Source organism: Phacochoerus africanus, chromosome 10 (genome assembly GCF_016906955.1).
Source record: "Phacochoerus africanus isolate WHEZ1 chromosome 10, ROS_Pafr_v1, whole genome shotgun sequence".
NCBI lineage: Eukaryota > Metazoa > Chordata > Mammalia > Artiodactyla > Suidae > Phacochoerus > Phacochoerus africanus.
This window is the reverse complement of record NC_062553.1, coordinates 102,159,214-102,176,971: the sequence shown is the minus strand read 5'-3', so window position 1 is coordinate 102,176,971 and position 17,758 is coordinate 102,159,214. Positions and strand designations below refer to the sequence as shown.

The 17,758-nt window shown below is 36.3% G+C and overlaps 1 protein-coding gene across 2 annotated transcripts in view; it reads right to left on the bottom strand.

Moving 5' to 3' along the window:
- BBS7 (Bardet-Biedl syndrome 7) overlaps nucleotides 1-14,394 on the bottom strand; it is a 44,338-nt gene extending 29,944 nt beyond the window's left edge. The window contains exons 1-8 of one of the 2 annotated variants that reach the window (XM_047797985.1): nucleotides 14,192-14,394; nucleotides 12,542-12,607; nucleotides 7,353-7,415; nucleotides 5,800-5,975; nucleotides 2,949-3,135; nucleotides 2,539-2,611; nucleotides 1,998-2,114; nucleotides 740-870 (exon numbers count right to left, since the gene is read on the bottom strand). In XM_047797985.1, the coding sequence (XP_047653941.1) occupies nucleotides 740-870; nucleotides 1,998-2,114; nucleotides 2,539-2,611; nucleotides 2,949-3,135; nucleotides 5,800-5,975; nucleotides 7,353-7,415; nucleotides 12,542-12,607; nucleotides 14,192-14,227 (849 nt within the window). In that variant the 5' untranslated portion in view covers nucleotides 14,228-14,394. The remainder of the gene's footprint in view (nucleotides 1-739; nucleotides 871-1,997; nucleotides 2,115-2,538; nucleotides 2,612-2,948; nucleotides 3,136-5,799; nucleotides 5,976-7,352; nucleotides 7,416-12,541; nucleotides 12,608-14,191) is intronic. The other variant, XM_047797986.1, reaches the window with a different exon arrangement.
- Between the last annotated feature and the right edge of the window lie 3,364 nt (nucleotides 14,395-17,758).

The window sequence follows — 17,758 nt, the reverse complement described above, 5'->3', positions numbered from 1 at the left end:
TGGTACTGGGAAAACCTTCACCACTATTACAGAAATGAGACAAAGAAATAAAATACTGAGTTACGGCTTTTTGTTCTTGTTACTGTTGTTAACACAGCTTTACTATATCCTGCAGGAGGCAGGATGAGGAAACCGTGGACAGGAGAATATCCTTCTATGAAAATGAAAGATTCAATTTAAACCAGAATGTTTCTCCATGTGATTTTGAACTCTGGGATAAACAAGCTCAATTACACTTAAAATTTGTGAACTAAAAATTACTCTTATGAAGTAATTTTTCCTTCCTTTACACTGGACCTTGGGTGGCTAGAAGGTAAAGTACCACTTTTCCCTATCTGCATAAAGATATTTTTTATATTATCTTAACAATATGGAGTTTTTCCTAAAACCTTGTTATTTTAAAACAACACAATCTCATTTATGTTACCCAGACATATAAATGGTACTCTTATAATCTATTATGTGTTATAGAAACTAAGGTAAAATATGTAATAATTTAGAAATGTAATATTTAGAAATCAAATGAAGAAGTAGTTTATTATTCATCTTAAGGGCAACAGTCCATTATTCAAACATAATAATAGTCTAGAGAAGATTGTGATTAATACTAAAACAGCACTATTTTAGGCCAAACACAAGATGTTAATATATTTTATTTAATAAAACAAAAACTATCAGTCATCTCTATAATTATTTGATGAATAGCAGGCATATATAACCTTTATAAAAATGAACTTACCTGATCAAATCGTAAAATAGGCTCATTTGTATTATCAAAACTATACACTTCCACCATTCCATCATCTCTTCCAACAAGTAAATCTTTAACCCCATCACCCACAATGTCAAAGCTATCAACACACAAAATACCTTTAAAAAAAGATAAATAAGTTATTAGTAAAACTATATTGTAATCAAATATATACCAAGTATGAATATAAAAATGTATTTATCAAATCAGTATAGGAAAAAAACAGGATAAATTAAAACAACTATGGGGGTTCCCTCATGACTCAGTGGGTTAAGGATCCGGTGTTGTCACTGCTCTGGCTCTGGTTACAGCTAGGGTATGGGTTTGATTCCTGGCCTGAACTTAGGCATGCCACAGGTGTGGCCAAAACCAACAAACTATTTTATTATTATATAATAAAATAAAAACTGCAACAATAACTTCCCAACTGAACCCCATGCCTCTAACTTTGACCTACTTCCCTGAAAATCCACTCTCTATGAGTGTTTCCGTTTGGTAAATTAAATCACGTAATACCCCCACTTACAATTCTCCAATGATTTCCCACTGCACTTAAATTAAAATTCAAACTTTTCACCAAGGCTCATGAGGACCAACATGATTTGGCCTTACCTCTCCTCTGTGACTTCACTTCATGCCATACTAATATATTTAGCTACACTAGTCTTATTTCTGGTCCTCAAATAAATCAAATTTACCTCTGCCTCAAGTCCTTTGCCTTTATTTTTTCCTCTTCATGGTTACTCTTTTCCCCTAACTCTTCTACATTACTAACTCATTTGCTTATCATTCAAATCACATTCTGTACCTATAAACAATCATCTCACGACCTCCCATGTCAGATATAAATTTCCCTTAGGAAGGTATAAAGTCCTTAGAAAACAGGAATATTCCCTGACCTCACTGCACTTCCTCTTTGTCTCATATTAAGCATTCCCAAATTCCAGTTAACTCCCTTCACCAAACAGTGAAAAACAGATTTGAGCACAGATTGACATTAAAAATAGACATTAGCTCAGAAAACTCTATTAATCCCAAATTACTATTAGCATATCTTATTTTAAAATATTATGGCAAAAGTATGACAGAACTGCTAAATAAACAAATAGTGAATAAATCTGAGGTGGCTCTGTAAATTTCTAAGTCTGCTATACATTATGAATAAAACAGAATGAACTATATAATGTAAGATAGTTTATTTAATAATCACTGAAATTTCAGAAACTTAACTATATCAAAAACATACCTCCCCTCTTTTTCTCATTTCGAATTTCCCACTTGTGTATTGGTTTGGATGTAGTAATCTGAATAAGTCCAAGTTTTCCATCTGATGTTCCAAACAAAAGGTCTTCACCAGAGTCACCTAGTTACAGTCAAAGTCCACATAATGAATTTATCCCACAACTCACAATATTTCTTTAAAATTAAAATATTTGGATATATACTGACTTTCATGTAAAAATCTCATGGAAAATACTATAAGACAGATTTTAATTAACTTAATTTAGAAGGATGGTTATACATTCACAGAACTGTATAACCGTAAGAGATAAGTCCTTCCTCAACTAATTTTAAGATGAGAAAACTGAAAATTTAAATTCAATAACTCATTACTGTTAAGTTACTGGCAAGTTAGTAGACAACTGTCTCTATTCCCGTTTATGTTCTTTCTACAATTCCCAATTTTCACTTAATACACAGTTAAATGATTAAAAACCTGAAATAGCTAAACTTATTTAATGTAACTCACTCCCTTATTTGACTGTCAATAATGAAACCCTGATTACCACCATTTCCATTGTGTAGTGCTAAAACAGCGGGTGGTCCAGGAACTTCAATTTCATACATCACATCCGATCCCTGAAGAAGAACAAGTATTTTAAAATTAAAACAGAATACAAATTTAAAATAATGTCGGCATTCATAGATAACATCAGTATTCATATAAAGAACTGCAGAATAAAACTACCGAAAAAATATCCTTTTTTCCATTCATGCCTCTCTATAAAGTTGCCAAAGATTTCAACACATTTGCCTCAAGTGAAAAAAAAGTTAGTTTGTCGATTCAAACATTAAAATTTTCCAGGTATAATTTTAAGATATTTAAAGTGGTAGTAATTTATCTCAAGTACACATTGTTTGTCAATATTTATTTGCCTAAATTATAAAAAATTATAAGAATGCAAATAGCAGCAACCTGTAAAACTCTGAGCACTCTGTCCTGGCAGGCCAATACTGGTATATCACGAAGAACTCTTTCCACTGGAAGGCAGATGACATCATTGATTTTGTCCCCAGAAAGGTAATAATGTTGGTCTTTACAGTCACAATAATGGTTATAGATGTAACTTGCACTGAGAAAAAGGTCTGAGCCAGATATGTGCCTGAGAATATCAAAAGTAATTTAAAATATCCAAATTAAAATAAAATAAGTATAGGAAGCTCCTGAATTATTTTCAGAGATGAACATAAAAATTTATTTATATACAGTTTACTATCATTTTATCATAGACTCAGAGAACACAGTTTATTTTCATTTTCTCCACTTAATTTCTAGCCTGTTGGTATATCATTTATTTTGAAAGCTGAAAATGAGGTTCTTAAAGCTTCAGCCTTCTCAAAAATCGAGTTCAGAAAAACTAAAAACAAATAGAAGATAATAGGGAGTTCCCGTTATGGCTCAGAGGGTGAAGAACACAACATAGTGTCTGTGAGGATGCAAGTTCGACCCCTGGCCTCACTCAGTGGGGCTCATTGGGTTAAGGATTCTCCATTGCTGTGGCATAGGTCCCAGATGTGGCTCGGATGTGGCTGTGGCTGTGGCTGTGGCTGTGGCGGGCAACTACGGCTCCAATTTGACCCCTAGCCTGGGAACTTCCATATGCTTCAGAGGGGCCATAAAAAAAGGGAAAAAAAAAAAAAACCAACAACAAGATAATGGTAATTTAATTGTCTATATCTGAAAACAATATATCAAAAAGTAACTTTTTTGATGTGTACTGTGTGCCAACCACTCTCCTAAGTGACTCATGCATTAACTGGATCCTTACAACTCTATTAACTAGGGACTATTATCATCTTTTTCTTTCTTTTTTTTTTTTTTTTTTTTTGCTTTTTAGTGCTGCACCTGCAGCATATGCAAGTTTCCAGGCTAGGAGCTGAATTGGAGCTGTAGCTGCCGGCCTACACCACAGCTCACAGCAATGTCGGATCCTTAATTCACTAAGCAAGCCCAGGGATTGAACTCGCCTCCTCATGAATACTAGTCCGGTTTTGGCTCATTACCGCAAAGCCACAAAGGGAACTTCCTATCATCTTTTTCTAAGAGGAGTAATACAATGTTAAGTAACTTGCCTATAAGTAGTAGATAGTAGACTATTGGAAGATAGTAGACTGGATTGCAATGCAGTTTTTAACTCTACAGTTAGCTTTCTTACTGCTGCAATCAATAGAAAAAGGCTATTTGAACTGAATCTACTTGAAACTAAACAATGGAAAAAATGATTTTATGAGAATTTTAACTTGAGGAAAGAAATAATACATTCGTTTCAAATTTTATTTTAAAAAATCTAGAAAATAATCATAACAATGTTCTAATTCTTAGAATGAATCAAGTTTTCACAGGGGAGCTGAAATTCTTTGACTAAAAAGTATATACTAGTACATTATCTTCATTTCTAGAAAGCTATCACCATGTGATCATAGGAGGATAATTTTATTTAAAAGTTTCACCTGTTTTTCCACCTAGAGGTCTATTTTAAAACTTTTTGATGCTAAAATTATAATGATCCTCATTGCTTTTTCTCCAATTATTGTTCAAATAGCTTCACTTTGTGGCTCTGTATATAATTTTAGAAGTTCTCTTAATGTCATTTTTATCAACTTAATATCTTTTTTCAAGATTTAAAATTTCACATTCAGGAGCTCCCATTGTGGCACAACAGAAACGAATCCAACTAGGAACCGTGAGGTTCGGGTTTGATCCCTGGCCTCATCAGTGGGTTAAGGATCTGGCATTGCCGTGAGCCGTGGTGTAGGTCACAGACACAGCTCAGATCCTGCATTGCTGTGGCTGTGGCATAGGCCAGCAGCTACAGCTCCAATTTGACCCCTAGCCTGGGAACCTCCATATTGCCGTGAGTATGGCCCTAAAAAGCAAAAATAAAAAAATAATAAAAATAAAATTTCACTTTCAAATCCATCTGCATTCTATCTCTATTATATTGTCCAAAATATTACTTGGCAAACACTACTGTTGATAAGAGTGGGGATAGATGAAAGCATTCCGACAGGGATGGATTCATGGGTGGTAATCAATTTTATAAGTGATCATTTTTCTTCCTGAATATTTTCAAGCTATAATCTTGTTTTCTCATGCAACTTATAAATGTGGAGATTCAGACAATAAATTTTCAAAAACTGAAAAAGAACCTTTCTATCTTATCTCTGCCAGTCCAGTAAAAACATTTAAGAAACTGCTAAGGAGACTATTAAAGCTCCCAAGGTATTCTCCAAGTAGCAGGTTTGAAGAACAGTGGATTAGATCAATTTTAAACCCTCTCCCAGCTCTTTATCGTTCAAAAACTAAAATTTTAATTGCAAAATTTTGTAAATCAGGGAGCCATTAAGGGAGATATTTTTTACTCAGTCTTACCTGACTCACCAGGAATTAAACCTTTTGGTAGACACTAACTTAGATGGCCAGGCCTTTAACAAAATGATGCTACCTCAAAACCAGAACTACTAGAGACAGCAAAGCTACAGGAACCTAAATATCTGGAGATTTCTTTCACTTCTTTTATAACTTGATCATGAATTATAACTGAACCAACTAGTCAAAAATAAATCTGTAAATACTATAAAGGTCTTAAAAAGAGAACATTTCAACACCCAATTTATTTTGTATTGATTCTAGGTCAAATTTAATTTCTGACTAATAAAGTATCTTTATTTCCCTGATAACCTATTAAGAAATGAGACAATCAGATATTTGTCACCAATCAAAAATATTGTAAATGAATATGCAAAAATAAAAAGAATAAACATACATGGCTTTAATGCTTTCAGTTAGGTTTGTTTCAAAAGAGAGGAACTGTTTTCCTCTCTTTGTGAAGCCTCTAATCTCAGATCCTGCAGCAATAAAAATTTTCTCCTGGGGTGTGTTAAGAACCCCTCCTAGTTCCAGTCTTGCAATCTTCTGCCCAGGTAATGTCTTGAACACTGTCTGTAAAAATTGTTGAGGAAAAAATTAAGTACATGAATTTATTGCAAGCATTTTCCTTAAACCATTAAAAAAAAAGCTGTAATTTTAAACTTACAGAATATTATAGTTCTACTGTATAGAGACTCCTTTAGATACAAATGTATTTACTTCAGTGGTCTTCTGGGGTTTTTTGCTGAATATCTTCAAACTCTGTAATGTTTATTACCTAACCTATTTCAATGACATAATTAAAATCTAAACTCTTTCCCTCAAAGTAGAGTTCACTAAACAGCAGCAGTAACATCATTCAACTGCTTAGAAATGCGGACTCTCTGGCTCAACCCTAGATCTACTGAATGAGAATCTGCACTCTAACAAGATTCTCCAGATGGTTCCAATAGATATGTTTTTACACTTTAATCATCTTTTAAAAACTAATCTCTCCTGGTTTCCTTACTATTTTATAAATTTTAGTAATGTAAATAAAGGTCCACAGAATTTACTGAAAACCTCAGTGTATAACTTAATATCTCTCTATTTAATTGGAAACAACACTTGCATCTAATTTCTTCCTGATTATTTACTGTTTTATTATTGCTATAACTTTGTTCCCTTCCCCCCAGTGACTTTATACACAGAGAACGAAATATCTAGAAGGATATATGAATGATGGAATCACTGATTTTCTGATAGTTTTCACACTCTTCATCTTTTTGCAAATTCTGTATAACGTATAATGAATGTAAGAGTTCACATCTCAGACCCATCACTTGTAAACTATGATCTGTGAATAGGATGATGTAATAATCACTTCCTTGATTAGGCTACATTAAGTGGTAAAGGTGACACAATGGTGATTTCCATGTTACACTATGTTATGTGAGACTCCATCTTGGTGGACTAAACAGATTTTCCTGCTGGCCTGAAGAAGTAGGACACCACGTTGTGAGAGGGCCTGTGAAAAGCCACACAGCAAGGAACTATGGAGGCCTCAAGATTTTGGCAGGCCCTGGCTGACCGAGAACAGTAAAATGGGGACCTCAGTCCAACAACAATAAGGAACTGAATTCCACCACCAATAACGTGAGCTTGGAACAGGACCCTATGCTCCAGAAAGGAATAGAGCTTAGCATCTACACTGCAGCCATGTAAGGCTTCCAGTCTGGACTCCTGCCCCTGTGAGACAATAAATGTATGTTGTTTTAAGCCTCTAAGGTTGAGATAATTTTTCACACACCATAGAAGACTAATATTATCACCTTAGGCTGTCAAAAGTGTTTTATAAATAGCTAGCAAATGACTCTTGTGCTGCCTGCAGCCTCATACTTCTTTCACAAACCATTTTTCATTGTGCTTTAGAAAAATTTTAACCTAGGAATGTTCAAAAGGTACACATACCACTGCTTCTCCCTTCTTCATGCCAAAGCACATAACTATTCCATCATGATCTCCGACAACTACCTGCAATAGATTAAAGAGAATCTAAAACTATTATCATTATATCCTATTAACTCACATGGCAAAAACAAGAGTCTCAATGTATAAATTATGATTTTAAAAGTAGAGATCAGAAAATCTAGTAAAGATATTACACACACACACACACACACACACACACAAATCCTTCAAAGAATTATAAGATAGGGCCAAAGAAAAGGTTATGAACAGTCATTATGGAAGTAGTTGGCCTTCTGATCTCTGTTCCTTCAAGGTAAGCAGAACAAGAGAATAGGGAGAAAAATGGCAAGGAAGCAATTTTTTTTTTTCTCAGCTAGAGCATAAGAACACTTTAAAATTAACTTTCAAAACACGTTATCAAAATAAGGTTGTGACTGACCTACTTGGATTTTGTCAAGGTTTTTATGGAAAAATTTTAACATATGCAAAAGTAAACAGAATATTATAATGAATTCCCACGTATCCATCACTCAGCTTCAATAATTATCAACCTGTGGTCAATGAATTATTTTGAAATATAGAGGGAGATTTTAACATTTCTTTCTCAGAAAGAGATAATCAAGCAGACAAAAGACAAGGATATACATTGAAAGATGGTTACCTTTGATCTGATACATATGCATGTGTGTGTGTGTTTGCATATGTATGTGTATGTACATATATGTCAGTGTGCATGTGGGCTAAATAAGTCACTCATCTCAATAATATAAATGTCTTTTTAAGCACATGCAAACATTAGAATATTGACCATGTATTAGAATGTAAGTCTCAAGTATCTCAAAAAATTTAATGCTGTGCAGACCATGTCCGTAGGCCACTGATTCTCAATTCTGTGGGGTGGGAGGGTGGATTAATAATCCCTTTGTGTATATGATGAAAGCTGTGGACTCTCTTCCCAGAACAATAAACATTCACAAATAATTATGCACATATTTTCAGAAGATTTACAGGTTGGAGTTCTCTCATGGCTCAGCAGGTTAAGGACCCAGCCTTGTCACTGCTGTGGCTCTGGTTACAGCAGTGAGTTTGATCCCTGGTCTGGGAACTTCTGCATGCTGTAAGCAGGGCCAAAAGAAGGGGGGTAAAAAAAAAAAGGAGATTTACAGATCTTTGGTACTGCCAGAGAATTCTTTTCAGATTAAAAAAATACCTAAGAATAGTTAAGGTTTTAGAAATTTTGACAATACACCACCCCAATAATTTATAAAACAACTACAATAAAACAAAACAAAACAAAACAAAACAAAAAACGCAAAAAACCAATAACCTAGTACAAGGATTGCCAAAGTGTGATCCCTGGAGTCCTGGGGTCAATGAGAACATTCAACCTGCCAGGTCAAAACCATTTTTCTAAGTTTTTATTTTCCTTTTTCGCTAGTAATTTGTGATGGTGCAGAAGCAATGGTAAAACTGCTGGTATGGCAAGAATCAAAACGATGACACACTATACCAGCGGTCATTGTAATCTACATCACCACTTGAGTACAGAAAATAAATCCAGTTTCATATAAGAATGTCCTGGATGAAGCAATAAAAATTATTAATCTTAGTAAATTTTGACCCTTGGATTTCTTTTTAATATTTGGTGTGAGAAAATAGGAAGTGGCACAAAGCACTTTTGCTGCATATTGAAAAGTGCCTTTATAATTGTTTGAGTTACAAGCTGAAGTATCTACTTTTTTCAAGAAGCACCGTTTTTTAAGAATGAAAGAACTGACAATGATTAACAACCAATAATAACAAGTTGTTATTGACACGGGTATTTGGTAGATTTTTTTTTTAAACTAAAGGAAGTGAGTTTGTCATTTCAAAGGAAAATGTTTCCAATGATAAAAGTTGAGCTTTCAAAGGAGCTCTCTGGTGGTGCAGCTGCTTAAGGATCTGGCATTGTCAGGGCAGTGGCTTGGGTCGTTGCTCTGGCACAAGTTCGATCCCTGGCCCAGGAACTTCCACATGCTGTGGGTGCAGAAAAAAAAAGTTGATTTTTCACTTTCATGTGAAAATCAGTATTTGCCACTGTTAGCTTGACAGCTTTGCAATACTTAACTTTTTTGATGAGATTAGTAGTAACATCAACAAATGCATTTTGTTTGATATTCTAGAATAAAATATGTCAATATTTGGAAGATCGGTATAACTCAATGAATTAATAATCTCAAATGACTGTTACCAGATACTACAAAACCATACATGGGTAAAAGATTCATTCAAAGTCCTAGACAGACCAAAGGCTTTTAATGTATCAAAGTACGAAAAGCTAATCTATATGGTTTCAGACTCCACATTGTTTAAGAAATTAATGTTTAAGAAAATGCTAGTTGTCAAGCATAGGTGTAGTATCAAATATGAAGAGAAAAGCTATTTAAATACTCCTCCTTATTTTCAACTATGTATCTGTGTGAACTGGATTTTCTTCTTATAATTCAACCAAAACAATGCAGAGCAACACACTGCATGCAGAAAACAGATATGAGAAGCCAAACACTTATAGGAGACCAAAGAATTGGTAAAAATGTAATGCAATGCCACTATTCTCACTTTTTGGTTTTTAAAAAGTTATTTTTCATTGAAATGTTATTTCTGTAAACATGTAATAGGTTTATTATTTTTTAATGAAATAATAAATATTCTAAACATCTCTTGGTTTTACTTTTAATAGAGTATTTTTTGTTTGTTTGTTTTGCTTTTTAGGGCCCCACTTGTGTAATACACAAGTTCCCAGGCTAGGGGATGAATCAGAGCTACAACCACTGGCCTACACCACAGTCACAGCAACACCAGATCCAAGCCATGTCTGCAACCTACACCACAGCTCACAGCAATGCTGGATCCTTAATCACTGAGCAAGGCCAGGGATCCAACCCACATCCTCATGGAGACTAGTCAAGTTTGTAACTCACTGAGCCACAATGGGAACTCCATTAATAGAGTAAGTATTGATAGAGACAACCTATACAAATGAAAGTTCTTTAGGATCCTCGATAATTTAACCATACACAAAAATATACTCAAAATGGATTAAAGACCTAAACATAACACTGTATACCATAAAACTCCAAAGGAAAACACAGGCAGAACACTCTTACATAAATCATCTCCTATAGAAAATAAAAGCAAAAATAAACAAATAGATCTAATTAAACTTAAGTGAATTTGTACAGCAAAACAAACAAACCTTTGACAAAATGAAAAGACAACCTACTGAATGGGAGAAAATATTTGCAAATGATATGGCCAGTAAGGGGATAATATCCAAAATATATAAACAGCTCATACAATTCAACATCAAAAAAGCAAATAATTCAATTAAAAAATAAGCAGAAGACCTGGATAGGAATTTTTCCAAAGAGTAATTATAGATAACCAACAAGCACATGAAATGATAATCAACATTGCTAACCATCAGGGAAAGGCAAATAAAAAATCATATCACTTCGCACCTATCAAAATGAACATCATCTAAAAGAACTCAAATAACAAATGTTGGCAAGGATGTGAAAAAAAGGGAAGCCTGGTACACTGATGGTGGGAATGTAAATTGGTGCAGCCACTATGGAAAACAATATGAAGCTTTCTCAAAAAATTAAAAAGAGAATTACCATATGACCTAACATTTCATTCCTGGGTATACATCCAAAAGAAAAAAAAAACAAAACACTAATTCAAAAAAATACATGTACCCCAATGTTCGCAGTAGCATTATTTATAATTGCCAAGATATGGAAACAACCCAAGTGTCCATTAACAGATGAATGGATAAAGAAGATGTGGTGTGTATATATATATATATACACAATGGAATACTACTCATCTATAAAAAAAACAATGGAATTTTCCCATCTGCAACCCCCATGGATGGACTTGGAGAGTACGATATAGTGAATAAGTCAAGCCAAGAAAAACACCGTATGATATCACTTTTATGTGGAATCTAAAAATTTAAACAAACAAAAGACTTTAACAAAACCAACTCACAGATATAAAGAACTGGTGGTTACCGGTGGGGAGAGGGAAATGGGGAGGAGTAATACAGAAGTAGGGGATTAAAAGTTACAAATTATTATCTACAAGGAGGAGTTGCCACTTTGGTGCAATGGGTTAAGAATCAAACTGCAGCAGTAGAGGTGCAGGCTTGAGCTCAGATTCAATCCCTGGCCCAGGAACTACCATATGCCATGGATGCAGCCATGTAAAAAACAAAACAAAACAAAAAAACTACAAGGATATAACACTTAAAAATTGTGAATCACTATACTGCACACTTGTAACATGTAATATTGTACACTATCTATACTTAAATTTAAAAATAAATTTAAAAAAGATAAGGGATCTTTGACAAAAAGAGTAAAAAAGAGCCCTGAGATGAAAAAGTTTGAGAACTGCTGTTCTAGTAGACTGAATATAATAAATGACAATCAGAAATCTTGATAAAATGTTAACATATGAGAATATTGCATTTATTTTTCAGCTATTAAAATATTGTTAATTAAACTTCAACAAAAAAATTTATGCTTAAAAGTATGATAAAGTTTTTAAAAAGCATTTTCTCTACATTCTATTGTGTATAATATTTGTTTTTTCATGTATACAATCTGATACACATATATACACACACAGGGTAAATTATTACCAGAAAAATGGATTTTGGTTTTTAACTAGTTTGCTTATACTATTTATTAATTGTACATAATAATTTTATTTATTTATTTACTTTTTTTTTTTTTTTAAGGCTGCAAGTGAAGCATATGGAAGTTCCCAGGCTAGGGGTTGAATCGGAGCTGCAGCTGCCAACCTACACCACAGCCATAGCAGCCATGGTCTGTCTGCGACCTACATCACAGCTCATGGCAACACGGGATCCTTAACACACTGAGTGAGGCCAGGGATGGAATCCACGTCCTCATGGATACTAGTGGGGTTTGTTACTGCTGAGCCCTGACAGGACTCCCCATAGTAATTATAATGTCCAAGAAAATTGCTGCCTGTAAATGTCCCCTGGTATTTCAACCTCTATTCAAATTCATTCATTTCCATTTTAGCATTGGTGTTTAAAAAATTTTTACTTACCAAAAAGAAGGAAATACAAATCTCTCCTCCTTCACAGCTAAAGGGAGAAATCTCTACATTACCTTTTGCGTAGCTCTGTTTCCTGAGGCAGGAAGTAGCTTCATAGTCTTCTGAGAGGTCACTCCCACCTAAGAAAACACCAGCCATCTAGTAAATGCTTTCTGATACATTAACTTGAACTTATTACAGCATAGATAAAAAGAACCAGCAGATTCTAACCATAGTAAGCTTTATCTTATTGCAATTAATTAGTTATACGAAATAATTATCAGCAATGAACTTATTACCTAATGAAGTATGTCACAAAAGTCAGAATATAGGAAACAAAGTAAAATTTATGTTAAGCCAGAAATAATTCAGTGACATTACCGGCAAGATACTTCACAAACTATATATATACATACACATATATTTCTAGAATTCTTCTTTTACAAGTTCATATCATTGTTAAAGAGTTTTTGTAAAGTAACTAAAAATTTTTGGAAACAGATTAGTTTCCAAAAAACATGATTTTTGCTAAAATACAAAACATGCTGATGACAATGATATCCAATCTAATTGATGAAGATTATTTTTAAAAAAGGTACAGAAAACAGCATGGTTTGTTCAGCAGGGAACTGTCACTAGTGCTGCATAGTAGGGGAGGAGGATGAGACCAAAGGGAGAGAAAATGGGGGAAACAATACATCATGAAAGAATTTGCATACAGTATAGATCTTTTATTCTGTATTCTAGGAAGTAGTTTTAAAATTTAAAGTAATCTATCTATATTTGCATTTTTGAAACATCTAGCAAGTGGTGTGAAGAATGGCTTGGAGGGAGGTGAAGCTAGAGATTAGGAGCCCATTTAGGAGGATATTTCAATTATCCAAGCAAGAAGATCAGAACTGAAGAGGGGGTAATGAAGACGGAGGAGAAAATGGGGCAGAATCATGAGACATTTAGGAGATAAAAGCAGCAAAATGTGGTGACCAGTTGAATATGGAAGATACTAAGGTGGGAAGTCCCTAGCATAATTCCCAAAGAAAGTGACAAGGCAAACATTGTACCACCAGCCAAAAGAGGATTTCCGAAAAAAGGAGGAGATGGAGAAGAGGGAAAGTTCAGGGCTCAAGTGCTGAGAGGAGAAAAAACACTGGCTCCGGAGTCAGTGACTTTTATATAGGAAGTCCATCTTTTTCACTAGTATACAAATTACCTTCTCTAAGCCTCACCTATAATATTACCTACTTTGAGATTTTGTATGAGGATTAAATAAACTTCTTATGTTAAGATCTTGGAATACACTAGGTGCTTGATAATGGTTGTTGCTTTTATTATGATCTGGCTCGTGAGCGCTGGCGCTTGGGAGAAGGGACTGGGCAGAGAGGAGATTCGGGAGGTTGCTAGCAGCCCAGAGGTAGCTGCAGCCGGGGCGGAGGAGAAGGGCCCTGGGCAGGAATCCGGGATCGCGTCAGAACTTTCGGAGTATCTTCAGGACCAGGCAGGCAGCACCTCCGGGGCGCACGCCGCTTCTTTCCGAGTCCCCGTGGACCGTCACGGACGAGCCATAGTTGCCCGTTAGGAAGGTGTCGGGAGGGCGGCGTCCAGATCCGCTCTTTCGCCATCTCACAGGCGCCAGAAGACCCCCACACACCGCAGTGGAAGAATCGAATCCTCCCAGGGAGGGGGGGTCTCCCCGCGCAGCGTCTGCCTCAGCCCCTCAGGTTTACCTGTAAATAATCCATTCGGTTTAAATTCAGATCCATGACGGCAGCACCGCGCTGGACAGCGCCAGGCGGGGAAAAGAGCGACAGAGGCTGCCAGAGCCCAGGCCTCCGAGGGGAAGACCCACTCGCGTCCCCTCTGAAGGGACAACGCCAGCCACTCTGGCCTCAGAGAGGGATGCCGAGGCGGAGCCACAGGGCAGAGGCGTCCTGCGTGACGTCAGTACGTTCTTGCGAGTGGGCCGGCACGGAAATGAAGCCCTGACAGACCGCCCACTGACTTAACCCGCTCCAATGAGAGGCCGAGAGGAACCGAGGGCGAGGTCCCGGAGACACAAGGAGGGTGGTTTCCAGGGAGACAGAAGACGCAGTCTCCGATCCACGTCCCCGCCCTAAGCTGCATCTCTTAAGTCTTTCAGTGTTGTCCCTTGATTTGGAGCCCTGGTTGATTCTGACTTGTTTCACCGCCACTGGAAAGGGGTCTCTCCAAGAATTAGTTTTCACTGCCATAAGGATTAGCTTTCAGCAGCAGTTCTCAAATTTTTGGCCTTAGGACCCCTTTACAGTAAACTATTGAGGACCCCAAAGACCTTTTGCTTATAAGAATTATCTTTTGGGAGTTCCCCGGCATGGCGAAGTGGAAACGATTCCGACTAGGAGCCATGAGGTTGCAGGTTTGATCCCTGGCCTCCCTCAGAGGGTTAAGGATCCAGCGTTAAGGCGAGCTGTGGTGTAAGTAGCAGACTCGGCTAGGATCCTGGGTTGCTGTGACTGTGGTGTAGGCTCACAGCTGTGACTCCAATTCCACCGCTAGCCTGGGAACCTCCGTATGCTGTGGGTGCGCCCCCCACCCAAAAAAGAATTATCTCTTGGACTTACCCTCCAGCTCAGCAGAAAGGACTCTGACTAGCATCCATGAGGATGCAGGTTCCATCCTTGGCCCCACTCAGTGGGTTAAGGATCCAGAGTTACAGTGAGCTGTGGTGTAGGTCGCAGACTTGGCTCGGATCTGGCATTGCTATGGCTGTGGTGTAGGCCAGCAGCTTCAACTCTGAACAGACCCCTAGCCTGGGAAACTCCATATGCTGCAGATGCGCCCCCCCCCCAAAAGATGATCAATTGATACCATATTAGAAATTAGAACTAATATATTCAAAAAATAAACGACATATTTTACTGAAAAAATAATTATTTTTCAAAATAAAGTTCAAAGATTGGCTTTGTTTGCAAATATATTTGCTGTCCTCCTGAATAGTGAAGAGGAGACTCTCAGATCTACTTCTGCATAAAATTTATTGGTATATATTAGGGTTTGGGGTTTTTTTTGGGGGGGGGGTTAAGTATATGAAGAAAATGTGGTCCAAATTCAACAAGTGGTAGTTTTTGAAAAATTAGGTGCTGTGTGGAATGTGGCTTCATTATACAACATCCCCAAAAGTACATTTGTTACTATTATCACAGATTCCATCAGAAAAGTTTTGAAATATTGGAAAGCTGTCAGTCTCAGATGATAAATACAAAATTTTGCACAATTCTAATTTGTGCTTAAAAGTTCAAATTTTAAGCATTGACAATAAATGTCAGTTATTTTCTCTGAAATGAGTTTCCCTTCTTGAATTCACAAAAAAAGTGTATGCCAGATATCCAAGTCTGAATAATCATAATTTGTTGGTCATGCTTACAAAAATAATGTTCCATGAGAAATCGAGTTCAGCTAGTAAATGAAACAATCATACAAGTGCTTTCACTTGAAACAACTAATTTACTTCCATATTCAGTAGAAATGCTTTATGCCTACTTCCCACGTTACCCCACAGAATAATGAAAGATGTGTACTCAAGAGACTTAAAATTAACAATTTTCATTGCTTCATAAAGGACATTTTTATAAGAAACTTTGTTTTCTGTAATATGTGACATGTAGAATAACATGACTACAACTACAGTTTAAAGCCACTGCTTTGATTCATGCTTAAGTAACAGCAGTATTAACCACCATTGCTTCGGTACCATCAGTACAAACATCGACATAGCAAAAAAGGCATCTTGGTGTTATGAAAATGCCTTCAAAATCACATGCACACATCCTGAAAAGGCCTCAGGGACCCTAAGGCTGGCCTAGAGTGACCCAGGATCTGACTGAGAGCTGATATTCCTAGACTCGCTTTCACCAGTCCTTCCTTTGTGCATACCCTACTCTTCCTACAGAAATACTACAGATGAAAAGTTTCCATGGTCTACAAAGGGAGAGTTCACAACTGATGGTGAGACAAGCATTAAACCCTTGAGAAGAGGTTCTTAAGAAATTACTTCCTACACAGAGATCTGAGAAGATTTTGCCCAGGTCCCAGGATGTTCCGAACAATTTTTTTTTTTAATGAGGCTAAAATAACTCCATATTGAAATAGACAACAATGCCTGAAGACAGTATAGCTGTACAGCAATTTGGAGAAAATATCTATTTAGACTCAACAAAAATAGAGATAAGTTCTGAAAGCAAATTGAAAAATAAAGCCATAGAAGAGATAGAAGTGTTATAGAATTTTGCGGAATTTAGGGGGTTGGAAGATGTATTAGACAGAGCCACCATTATAAGTACCACAAACTGAATGGCTTACACAATAGAAATTTATTTTCTTATAGGATCTCACAAGCTAGGAGTACAAAACCAAGGTGTCATCAGGGAACCACACCAATCCTCTGAGTCATCTTTCCTCGGCTTGCAGATGGCAGTCTTCCCTCTGTGTTGGTCTGTGTCCTTCTAAAAAGGGTAACCGTCCTGTAGGATAAAGACTCACCCTAGTGACCTAATTTTAGCTTAATTATCTCTTTAAAGGTCTTATCTCCAAATACAATCACATTCTGAGGTACTAGGGATTTAGGACCTCAACATACGAATGGCGGTGGGGGGGGGGGGAACAAGATTCAGCCCATAAAAGAAAGTAATTTGTTTGATCTTAAAAGGAATAGAAGAAACCACAAAGAAAAAAACAGGAATGAAAAATAAAGAGTAAACATTTCGATATGTTATACATATTTTTAAAATTGGGGGTAAATATGTACAGTTAGTATCATTATAAACACTTCATACAAATACTAAAAAAAGAAATACTATGATTCCAAAAGAAAAAAAAAAACTGTGAACAGAAAATTTACATTACTACCTTAGAAGATGATATTAACATTCTAAAACAACTCTACAATGCCCACAGACCAGGAACCCCTGCTGGAGCATAACTTGGAATGGACGATGTATGAGACCAGAGAAGTTAAATGCTTTGTTTCAGGAAACACAATTCACAATTAATGTGGCTTCACTTCTCTTTAGACATTGGGCACAAGACCACTGCACCTTTCCATTTACAAAAGCTGCCCTCATTTGCCTCACACATGTGAATCAAAATATACTGGATATGATGGGAAAAGAGAGTTATCCCAAATTATACGAACTTTGCTTTTAGTAATCACAACATATTTATGTCATTTTTAAGCTTTCATGGTGCACAGAACTTTTTTTTTTTTTTGTCTTTTGTCTTTTTAGGGCTGCGCCTGAAGCATATGGGGGTTACCAGGC